The sequence below is a fragment of the Fulmarus glacialis genome, unplaced genomic scaffold (assembly GCF_000690835.1).
Source record: "Fulmarus glacialis isolate BGI_N327 unplaced genomic scaffold, ASM69083v1 scaffold44587, whole genome shotgun sequence".
NCBI lineage: Eukaryota > Metazoa > Chordata > Aves > Procellariiformes > Procellariidae > Fulmarus > Fulmarus glacialis.
In genome coordinates, this window is record NW_009223457.1 from 18,365 (window position 1) to 31,210 (window position 12,846).

The following is a 12,846-nucleotide window of genomic DNA, read 5'->3' on the forward strand; positions in this document are numbered from 1 at the left end:
TTTCAAATGGTGTGGTAATGGTGAGATACTTCCAGCAATAGCCTAGCCCAACTCCAAATCTGTACTATAAATAAACATTTATAATGACACAGACACAAAAATTCAAACTAACTAGTAATTTTTTTACTCCTACTGTAGCTGTAAAACTATACCTCAATATAACAGTCAGGATGAGAAGCAGAATTTGTAACAATGAGAGAATTATGGGGGGTCTGAGTACATTTCAGTTCTTTCACAGAACATCCAGCATTGTGTGGCCAAATTCACACAATCTCTCTAGTCATTGTTTCTCACGTTACCTAAACGTGTGGCACTGACAGCATGGCATAGCTCGGGGTAGGGACAGGAAATAGTAAGAAATTTAGGCTTGGGGATGTCCTCCACCCCTTGCGGTCAGGGCCACAGATGTGGGAACAGCAATCTCTCAGTGAAAGCTGAGGCATGATGCTCCTTCTAAGTCCTATAACTGTAGGAGAGTAGCTGGGGATACATTAGGGGGTTAAACAATAAATAATATGTATGTGCATGATTGATTGGAAATAGCACACTGTTAAAAACATTTCTGAGAAGGTAACTTGAAACAGAAAATATTTTGGGAGCTGAGAAAGGAAACAAGTGAAAAAGGAAGCCTGGAGCAAGGGTGCACATAAGCTCCAGGGCCCTACAGGCAAAGTTAAATTTGTGCCCATCTCTGTATAAGTGTGTATTGTAGTATAACGAGGTGAGACCATACCTTTCACCTCTCAGAACTGTAAGCCTATGGCAAACTGCCCTGCTCATCCCACAGTCTCCCTCAGGTTGCCTTAGTACAGAATCAGAATAAAAGACAGAATATATATGTAGATGCAAAAAATATTGTTCTCTACTTTACCTAAGGCTGAAGAAGGTGTGGCAGACTGGCATAGAAAAATATTCTGTAACTGAGAATCTTTTAAACAAAGAAGAACAAAAAAAATAAAGGCAAGAATGCCTCTAAAGCCATTAAAAAGGGGAAAGTGCTTACAGGTGAGAGGTTTTTCAAAGCCTGCTGAGTAGAAAAGTCATGCTTATTTTTAACAATTTCAAATCAAAAACTAACTTGAAATGAAGAGAAACAGAAGTTATTGTTATTTCATTGCTCAGGGAAATAATACGCTTTGTATTGGAAACTGAGATGCTAAACTTACTTTGCATCTATACAGTAACTGGACACTCTCAGCAGCTCCCAGCTGTACCTGAGTATTCTGCTGATCAGGAGCATTTGAGTGCTTCTTTGCAGTAGCATATCATAATCTGGGAATTCTTGGCACCGATATTAATTGTTGTGCCCACATCTCCTGCATCTGTGCCACTCCAGTCACACAAAACCATTGAAAATTCACAGATCCTTCAGATGAGGCTTCCATTGCTGTGTAAAGATTTCTAAATCATACATATATATCTTTCCATCACCTCTTCTAATTCAATGCTATAGGGCAACCTTATGAAAAAGCAAATACAATTGCATTCCAACAATTCCCATCTTTAGCTGAACAGGCAGCTGCTTCTATTCCCTTGCTAACTACAACGTAGCTATAAAGACTGCTAGACCTCAGCTGAAAAAGATTTTTTTTTTAAAAAATGATAAATAATAAGAAAGAGAAAAAAGGAAAAAAAGAAGGAAAAAGAAAAAGAAGAAGAAGAAGGTACTGTACCCATTTTCTCTTATAAACATTCTCTATTTATACCTTAGCCACAGCTGACAAATAAGCATGGAGGTTATGGAATTTGATTAATACAACATGCAAAAGAACGTAATCTATTTTCATTTTCTTGAAAGGTATATCACAGGGTTTTTTTTTGACAGTACAATGCTGAATGCATAGCACACTCACTTTTACCTCAAAACCTAAGGTAACATAGTTAACATAATAATTTCAGCCCAAACGGACAGGCAGTAAAATATAAATTATCATTTAGACTCTCCTTACAGACACCCACAGATAAATACCATAGAATTACTAACAAAAAAGGAGATCATATATGAAGAAAAAGAAGAAAATTCTGGTTTAGTTGTTGAAAGTTGTTTTTATATGTGTTTTTGCTACACTATTTCATAACATAAAATCATGTTTTGTTTAGTATTAGGGCTAGGAGTAATACAAAATAAGGTTCAAAACTTAAAAATGTTGTATTGTTCTTACTAGTGTTTTTCTTATTCAATGAAAAAAAAAGGTAGTTTAAAGGAATTAATGAATTATGATAAATTGGGATATTTGGGATAAGATACAGCTATTTAACAGAAAGTTATATTTATAATTAGTTAAGGCCTAATTTAACTAATTACAAAAGTAAATAGATTAAAAGAATATTCCCCTTAGTTATTCTATATCAGAATTCCTGGATTCCAGGATGTAAAATTACTAGGATATGTAGACTGAAGGAGAAGGTTAGATAACACAAAATGAAAGTGATGCCACTGAGGGAAAATATGTAACTTATACAACACAAAAGATACTACAGGAAGGAAAAGCTCTTGTATCTGTATAGTCTCTGCAAAGCCTGGAATGCAACAGTCTCTGCAAACGTACTTACCCATTTGACACCCCACATTCCAGAACTCTTGAGGATTATAATTTGAAGAGGTCGTTCTTGTTCCTTTGGGGTAGATTCTTGTAATGAATCTTGAAGTATGTGAAACAAACTCTTTAGCTGAAAAACAGAATGATAAAACCTGGGTAAGAAAAACTTTATTAATAAAGAGATCCTATTTGAACAGATAATAATAAAAATATAATAATCTGATCCAGCAATTTATTTATTTATTTTACGCGATGAGTATATCATATCAATGCATTTATATTTTAGGACATTTCTATATATGTTAACATTAGTATATGGACCACTCTGAGATATGGCTGAAATCCTATTTTAAAACCTTAAAATGTGATAGTATTTTGTGTATACTTGAATGCAATACTATTTCTGTCTATAGTGCTGCCTTTTGTTAAAGGTTCAATAACCAAGAATCATTCCTTCATGGAAATATTCTGTTTCTTCACCTCTTTGTTAGGTAAATATATGATTTTTGTACTAAAGCCCACTGTGTTCTCACAGAAAATTGGAAAGACACAAAACAGGAAATTGATCAAAAAGCCCACTTATTCTTTTATAGTTCAATAGGAAAAAAAATCATCCCATGATGATCTTAGCTTGATTGCTGGTTTGAGGTTTAAATAAAATGACCGAGTAATCTCAAGAGGAGTGAACAGCGCATTTCTAAAAAACACTTAATTGGTTCCTTTATAATCTTCAGAAGATGTTAACTATTCAAGTGAGTTGATTTTCTTCTTCCTAGTAGTGTTCCCTCCCACAAAGGCATAAACTAAACAGATGTGGAAAACTTCAAATGGCTTCTATCTACACTATTTCTGTTTAGTAATTAAACAGAAAGCTTTACATTTCCAGGATCATCACTCTGATCCTTTCCAGCCTCTCTCCGCCCCCTTTTTTTTTTTAATAGAACTACTTTTATGTTCACTAGGTTGGTAGATGGGCTAGCAAGACAGTTGCTAGAGAGGACTCTGACTATGGATGGCTGGCAAAAGCCTACTTGTTTTGATGCCGTTCAGCACCATTCACCTAACCAACCATTGAACCATCTCCACAATGTGGTGGATGGCAGCCGGGCTGGCCCTGAATGAATGGGCCTGTGGCAGACTTCATTCTCATGGTCATTTATCTCTGTTCTTAACACTCCCTTAAGGCTTTTGGCAGACAGCTGGAGTTAAAACAGCAGAGGCTGCACTGTATTCGCTGCACCAAATGGAGACGCTCCAACACAGAATGAGTTTTGAATAATCCAACTTGGCTGGTATGAAAGATCTGGTCCAATGGAGCAAACTGCCTGCTATGGGGTTTATTCATTCCATCAATGCAGATTCTCTTACCTGCAGTTATCATCAAAGCCAGGGGTACTGCATGCCCAACTGCAGTGAGTACTACAGACCATACATGGGGGGGTGAAATCTATTCCACATATTTTCAAGTATTGACTGTAACTTTTAAATTATTTGATGCAGAAAACAATGGATTCATACATTTTGTAAACTATGTTAATATTTGTTCTTATAAAACTACAGGAAATTAAAACAAAGCTGAGTTTCAATGATGTTCCTCACAAAACCAACTGAAATATAAAAATGCAGTGCAAATGACAAGATATTTCTAAAACAATGTTATAAAAACAACCAAATAAAATTGGGCAGTATGTGTTTCATAAAGTTTTAGCCCTTCCAATGCCTAAGCAGTGAACCATAGCAACATTGCAACTTTTATCTGATTAAACCAAAAGAAATTACCTGAATGTTTTACAAATTTTCGTGCTCGAACCTCTCCAATTGAATTATTTTCATAGCACTTCTGATTAGCTAGGGAATGCTCAAAGCTCACAAATCTCTCAGATTTGGTATAAATCACAAGGTCCGATAACGCAATGGCAATTTTTGTCTTCTTCAGCTAATAATCATAATATAAAATAATGGAAGAATAAAAAAAACCACAATAACATATATTTCATTATTATTATTAACAATTCAGAAGAAACTATAATTTTGGATTAATAAAGCATGGGAAAATGTGTCACAATTAATGAATATTTGAGCTTAAGATATGACTTTTGATAGTGAGAGTTGATCCAGTCAGAGACAATTAAGGTTATTGTCTCTATGTTCATCAAAGGAATTGTAGGGTGAATGGAGAGATGTTTCCAATGCTTCCTAGCACAGTGTTCTGTTAGACAGCTTTATCATTTCCCTGTTTCTGAGATTAGTATGTAAATTAACATAATTTTTCATGGCTCTTAACTTATTTAAAATACATGTCCAACTTTATATTCTTAAATAGATAAAGTACTAGGAAAGGTATACTGGTAGGAAGTACTTGGAGAAAAAAAAAAAAGAGCAGGAGAATCTATACATCAATAGCACAAACTCAGCTACAAAATGTAGAATAACAGAAGAATATTTTACTGTGTCAAGCAAATCAAGCTCTTAACATTACTTATTTAAAATACATGTTCAACTTTATATTCTTAAATAGATAAAGTACTAGGAAAGGTATACTGGTAGGAAGTACTTGGAGAAAAAAAAAAAGAGCAGGAGAATCTATACATCAATAGCACAAACTCAGCTACAAAATGTAGAATAACAGAAGAATATTTTACTGTGTCAAGCAAATCAATCATAGGTATATTCCTCCAAGCATTGCTCTGAAGTTAGGAAAATTCTGTTCTTCTTAATTAAGATGAAAAGTTCTTTGGCCAAAGTCTTTGTTTAGTCTTGCTCCACTGCCAAAGCAAGCAAAAGCAAAGGCTGCTGTGTATTGAAGCAACTGAAATTTTACCAGGGTCTGAGCTCTCAAACTGAGGTACTACATGTGACCTCTTCATTTTAGTTAGCATGAACTTGTAAGCTAATCAGTGTTAGTAGTCAGCAAAGAGCTGATGCTACTAATAATGTTTACATTCCATTAAAGCTTTTGAAGGCAAATTCTCATCTGACAAAATAATAGGGATTGCCTGCTCATGGCTCTTAAACTATGCAAAGTTCAAGTGCATTAACTATTCTGGGGCTATGTCCCATGAGGAGCAATAGGAGTCTACTGGCACAGAACTCCTGAGTAATGCAACTCTCTGGATGTGGAAGGCAGTAACACAGCCAAAGCCAACAGCCTAACTAGGGTATATCTTGGGTGTGGATTCAAATGCTCTCCCACCCTCCAATAGAGCAAGAGAGTGAAAGTCAGAATAAATACTCCCTCTCTGATAGAGTGGGACCCCAGAAACCATTTTCTCTTCTGCCTGTGAAACACGACCAAACATCTGTTGTTGCTGCTGTTGATCAAGATGTATGTGGTATATGTTCTGGTCTGTAACATAATGTTACAAATATATGTGACCCTATTATCTGGAAATTTGGCCTTCCCTGAACAAAGAGGACTCCATCTTTCTCAGAATTTTTCCTTACTATCTCTCTATATCAGATGGAAAGAAAAAGAAGCAAAGATCTGGACCTTCAATCACTTAAAGAAAAGAAACACAGAGGAAGAAACACTGCCCTGAGAGCAGGGCAAAAACACTGCTCTGCCCCCAGAGCAAAAACATTGAGCTCTGAGGAGCATTGCCAGTCTATCAGCATTCAGATAATCAGAGCATGATGTGCAAAAGTGACTGGATGCTGGGTGCTTCCTGCCTGCTGAAAAAACTTGAACAAAGCAGTTTGAACCCTGATGGAGCAACAGATTTCCATGGCAGAGAATTACTATTTGGTTAGAAAAATTAGTAAGTTTAATTTGACTATTGAAAAGAAAATTACATCCGATTTTTACACTCTCTTTTAGAAAGAGTATTTAATGTTAAGTCTCTATGTGATAAATGTATAAATACCTTTTCTATCATAAGTGCTTAAAAAGGTTTTAGCGCAACCAGAACTCTACACCTAATTTCACATATAAATCCAGAACAGAAGAAAATAGGGGAATGGGAACTTTTCAAAATTTCCATGATAGACTGGTGGACTGCGGAAAAAAATATTCAGTCAACTCGGTCCTTCATCATCAGGAACTGTATAAGTGTTCTCCATGTGTAGTTCCAGGAGTGCCTTGAGACCAACAAAGCAGTTAGGCAACTTTATCTTAGATCTATTGTGGTATTAAGTACCTGGAACAAGCACAAGACTTGAAAGCGAAAAATGCAGGTGGAGTTTAGGATGGGAGCACAGGGAAGGGTTGCTTTTTAGTTGGATGCTAAAATACGCTCCAGTTTGGAGTGCCTTGTAAGAATCAGAAAAACTCTGAAACCTTGAGCTAAAACCTATTATTTCAAAATATATTGCTTTAAGTAATTTTAAAGCTTACCTTTTAGATTTAGTCTCTATTTTAAGATAATATATTTCTTCTTTTTTTTAAAAAAAAAAAGCTGGCATACATCTATGTGTTTTCTAAATTCAGTTGAGACAAAAGTTACCTTTGCCTTTTTTCGAGGTGGGGGTGAGGGTCTACGTTCACTTTTTCTTTTTGAGGAATCACTCTTTGGGTAAAGAGGGGCTTTTTCATCAGTCTCATCTTCATCGGATATATTTTCAAATTCAGAAATTTCCCCCGTCTCACCATGACTGTCAAGATCTCTCCTGAGTATACCTTCCTCAATTGTTCCAACTTTTTTATTTTTTACCAGAATTTTGAATTTTAATGTCTGTAGAAAAGAGGTTAAACAGTAGAATTTAGTAAAAACATACTAGAATTATGTGTGGACTAATTGTAGGTTTTCATATCTATATATTGTTTAACCCACTTTCAAAGCTGTTTATTAAGTATAATGAAGTGAGGTAACACAATGAAGTGAAGATAGATATCAGTGATGCAGAAGTCAAAAGCAAGTAAAACAAACAGAATCTGGGGATCAAAGTACACAATAGAATGTGAACATCTAACGCCATTAGAGGAAAAAAGGCTCTCCACCACACAGATACACAGATGCTGAAACTGTGAGCAAGATTAAGGTAGGAAGTTAAGTGTCAGAGGTGATGGCCAGGTAAGACACAGAAAGTATATTTCTTTACTATGCATGAATTCATTTTTATATACAGACTTATAGACATGTATCTGATATTAATGTGAATTTTTTTTAGCTATCATTGCTGCTGCTGGGAATTTGTTACCCTATTTGGTTAGTGCATTTGTGCACATCTGTCTAGTGTACCAAATTAAAACTTTTGTTGTTACGTCATCATGCAGTAGATCCTCATGCTGATCTTACCTGGTCAGGGAAATTAACAGAGTTTGGTAATAATTTGGTAACAGAGTTTGGTAAAAACAGCAGTTTCTCTGTTTTTGAATGGGCATGTTTCAACTTCCATAATAAAAAATGTAGGAAAAAAATTCATTAAAGGTTATCATTTCTAAGAAGATGGTTTTCATCTGTGCACCTGAATCCTATGAGTATAAATTTCACTTAGATTTATGAAATAATTTTCCTAGTAAAACAGCTATTATGTAGCAGACATTTATCTCTACCTCTGTACACGCGAACTGCCAGTGAGTAACAGGACTTACTTAGGTTCTTGGAGAAAGCAATCCACAAAAATATTCCTTAAGTTTCATATGCACTAGTGAAAAGGAAGGCTATACTGCTGGAAAGGTTAGAGAAACAAGGAACAAATACTTACACATTAAATAGAAGATAACTGAAATATTGTATTTTAACGTATCCATTAAGTAAATATGAAAAGCACAGATGATAGAAACGTACATAAAACCAAAGCTTTATAATAGAAAATAGAGCTATAGCAAAGAAATAGGCATTCCATTTATTTACGTTGCAATCTCCATTGCTGATAATCCCCTTATCACTTCAGATCTTGTATTAGTGGTTTGATAGTGTGCCAGTGGAATGAGATATCCTATGCTTAATATCTATCCATGCCATGCTAGTGTAAGATTTGATTAGTCTCTCTGCACTGATGGTTCAGAATAAGGATGCCCTTTAATATTTCCTTCATTTCTTATTGATGCACTCATTTTTTTCTCTGTGATATTTTTAGAAGAGTTTTAATATGAGTAATGTTACTCATATTTTAGAGAGTTCTGAATTTTCCTTTGCATCTTCATATTTCCCAGTATTTAAAAGTAATTCTATCCACTTTTGGTCTTGTATTTTGTTATTCATAGGTAAGATTTAATTCTACGAATTAAAAAAAAGACCTGGTATACAAGGGAAAGAAAACCTTTCTATGGATATATTACTGCCTCCTGTATGTAAACTTGCTTTAAGTAAAAAAAGACCATAGTCTGTGTCATCATTCCAGTGATTATTAAAGGAAGTTCATGAAGTCTCTTTAGAAGCACCACAGTGGCCAAGATTGCAAGCAGAGGATTGTAGTGGGTCTGTTGCTTTGGGTGGCAAAATATCTGCATGGGAAGGAGGTAAAAGGATAGATACAGTAAAAGAGATTGGTGAAGCTCAAGGGTGGCCTCAGTTTATCTTAGTGGATAAGGGGTGTGTGAAAGAATGAAACAGTGCAAAAGCCTGCTCTTTCCTCTACTCCACATGTAGTGGAAGAATTGTCTGAGATGCTAGAGAACACAGTAATATTCCAGGGAATTAACAGTACTAGTATAATCAGCTGCAGGGTGAACATATGACTGAGGCCACAGAATTAAAAAACCTCTTTTCCTGAAATGTTCTGGGTTTTGTGTTTCAGGGCAAGCAGGCGTTGAGAAAAAGCAGAGAGCAATAGCTTTCAGTGACCATCCAATTTTCTTTTCTGTACTTTTAATAAAGGGACATTCAGAAAGATTCTCTCAAGTATTTTATGTCTAGTACAGAGCACAACACAGAATTGGAATTTTCAACGTAGGGGACTTCTTCTCACTAGATAACTGTATCGTATGAAAGCTTGTTATGAGGTAGCTAAAAAGGTGCTCCTGATATAATTAATAACCATTTAACTAGAGCTCACACATTACTGGTAGTATTGATTTGAAATCTCGGTAACTGTGATGTATAAGGCTGCCACAAAGACATCCATTCACACTTTCACTAAGCATGATTCTTTTCTTGAATCATTGAAGAAGTCTGGTGTTGGGTTTTTTTTAACAGTTGTCCTTAATGATAGTGTCCTGTTATTTTCATTCTGGACCTTCTTGTGATTTTCACTTAGACTTACAATGGTAGGAAACATCATGTGTGAGCTGTGGTCCAAGGAAGAACCTAAGACTGGGTTTGCTCTGCATTTTAATCCTTCTTCCAGACACACACAATCATCTCAGCTGACAAAGGTGTAGCTCAAAATCTACTTAGAAAAGGAAGTAGGAGACTGATCAGAAAACAGAGGAGAAAATAATTTCCTTGGAGATCTCCAAATCTCCAAGATCTAAATAAGAACCTGTAACTGGCAAATGTTTCTATGAAATGTTTGGAGAAATTATGTCATATTCCACTTCATGTATAGACAAGGGCACCATTTGATTCGGATCTTGAAGAACATTGAGAAGTGGGTATTAAAAGGAAGCCTTGCATGAGCTGCAGGTACCCCTTCATAGGAGGAACAAAAGTAGGAACAACAGTAGCTGTCAGATGAGGAGGAGTTCCCACCCGAAAAACATAATGGTTCAGTCTCATGTGACAGGGAGAAGCTAGATGTTGAAGGTCCTTGCCAAAGAAATCTGAGAGAAAAGGGAAGGAGGGCTGAACTGGTTAGTCCAGAGCCAAATCTTTGAGGGATCCTACAAGCAGGTTGTTAAAAAAAGCCTAGCAAAGAAGGCAATAGCACAGGTCATAAACACAGGAGCCAACAACTAAGTGATCAAGAGCTTGTCGTGACACAGACAATCAGGGGACTTGAGGGACAGAAGTATGCCCATTGCATTTATAGGCATGTGAGGCACATGTGGAAGTAAAGAGGTTTATGCTGTGTCCCTAGGGATATTATTGGATTGGAATATTCTCTAACAGAGCATATTATAAAAAATGTCTCTGTGGTTGTTATCAATTTCAACGAAGAGTGAAAGACCCTCTACCTTTGCAATCCCTCCCATCTTCCTTGCTAAGATCCAACCAGAAGGGAGGAGGGTGGAGATCAACTCAAGGTAGATGAAGATGACAAAAGAAGGTAAACAAGATTGTAGGGAAAGGTAAAACACTGTAACTCTAATCCAAATACCTTAATTTTTAAACTCAGAGTAATTAAATTCATATCTATATCTATATCTATATCTATATTTACACACATATAGTAAAGTGACTTGAAGTATATTCACCTTAATACTGAGCTACTTTAGCGTGACATTCATATTCATTTATAATCAAGATAAGTAAATATATTAGCATATAAGCAATTTACCAACTATTTTTATTTTGCTTTAACATAAGACAGTGTAACAGTCTAAAAAAAGAAGCAACACTGAAGAAATCATCATTTTAAATTAATATTTAGAACAGACTTTAAAAGCATATCCAGTAAAACATGATAAGGAAAATCTAATAATCTAGGTGAAAGGAAAGCATGTTGGCCACAGAACATGCTGAACAGGACTCTACAAAGAAAACTTAAGACCTGTTAGTAGGCCATATTAGAGCATATAATGATTTCTTTTAAAAAAATGTTGCTTTTTGCTGTATTTTCTATTTTTTTTATTTCAATATTCAATGAAAGATACAGGTTCACATATAAATACAGATGAGTTACATATGAAAGTTTCAAGAGGAAACTGATTTCAAAGCTTTCCCTTTTTGTTGTGTATGAATATAATATAGATAGATACAGTTATCTGATAATATTTTTGCTAGCAAAAGTACTCGTGTAGGCAGGTACACCAATTCCCTTGAGTGCACTGTTCATAGTCAATTTTTTCAAAATGAGTTATCAGGCTATCGGTGTATCAGCCTCTAAGCAAATGTATTTACTGTGCTTGAGCGGTGCCAATGAACACTTATCATTCTGTCGAACCAATCTCATATCTGAGCAGTTACAATGAACTTTAATCAACCTGACACTATATTTTATTAGATTTATATGTCTAACTGTCATGTTTAAAGAACACTGCCTTTACTCTGTTACTGGTGTTAACACTTCTGATACAATTTTCTTCCTGGGATGGCTTTACCAGTTGGGTTCCTATAGAATCATACCAGATATGACAGCTTCTTCCCGAATCTTGCTAGTGCTCCATCTTGAAAAAAGCGGAACAGTAAATGATATAGGTGACAACTATTTTTTTTTATATACTAACTGGGAATCCTTCTCACGAACAGCATTTTTAATCCATCATTTATGGTTCTGTAACATCTCTTTTGCACTGCTTAAGTAAAGCAGGCTTAAGACTAAGTTCAGCATCTGGCTTACTCAAATATTAATGAATTTACCCAGGTCTTGAATATGCACAAGGTCCCAAGCTTTAAGGATATGATGTCACTAAATTCCTTTTGAACATGGACCAAAAGTGGTTCTTTAAAAAGATGCTAGCCAAAAGTCAAGCATACTACTCTATTTGCAAATTCAGTCATAACTACATATTTCCACTGCAAAATAAAATCCTGATGATTTTTCTTACGTGCTTGATCAGAGCAGCTAAGAGAAATGGAGGTGATCCTAATCCTTGTTCATTCTCAACATAATGATTTATTAAATTCAGACTTTTGTAAATCAGCTGAGGACAGTGGTATTATTTAGGTAACTCTTACATAGATGTGGAATACATCTCACATAACTTTAAAAAATTAAAAGTTCAATAGAATGAATCTCACCTAAACAGCATACATTTAACTGAGGAATAAGTATGGAACCCAGTAATGCATTTTCAGGCAAAAATTCTACAGAGCTGACTTATGAAAACTCTAAGCTATGGAAATATGAAGTATGAATTCCCTATATGACAGTAAACATGTGGTAAGGGACATATCTCATAGAAAGTAATATTTTTAAGTCTATGATTCAGTGTCTCCACGATTCAGATGCAGTACATTGATTTTGTGTTTGCTACAGAGGACATACGATCCTTGGACATCTATCAGACTGGATGCAGCTATGCTTTGAGAAGCTTTAAAACAAACCCTCATGTTTAATACAGTTAATATTTTTTTCTAATTTACAGAGCAGTTTTCAAGTTTGCAAAGTGATATTGGACAGTGTGATACAAAAAATATAACGCTACAATCTAAAAAAATGTTGGCTTACTGAGAAATTTATTAAGATATATTAAATATATTTATGACAACATTGCTATGAAAATATAACAGTATGGTAATACTTTATCAAGTCTTTTGGATGCACGATTTCAAAAATGTTTTTTCCATGAGAAATCCTTTACAAAAATACATCCCTGTGTTGT

General features: G+C 35.2%; 1 protein-coding gene across 1 annotated transcript in view; it reads right to left on the minus strand.

The window, feature by feature from the left end:
- The window catches only part of PLCZ1 (phospholipase C, zeta 1), a gene marked incomplete at both ends in the record, with an annotated part of 32,812 nt that overhangs the window by 15,161 nt on the left and 4,805 nt on the right, over nt 1-12,846 (minus strand). The window contains 3 exons of the mRNA XM_009581801.1: nt 2,554-2,670; nt 4,320-4,476; nt 6,983-7,210. Of these exons, the coding sequence (XP_009580096.1) occupies nt 2,554-2,670; nt 4,320-4,476; nt 6,983-7,210 (502 nt within the window). The remainder of the gene's footprint in view (nt 1-2,553; nt 2,671-4,319; nt 4,477-6,982; nt 7,211-12,846) is intronic.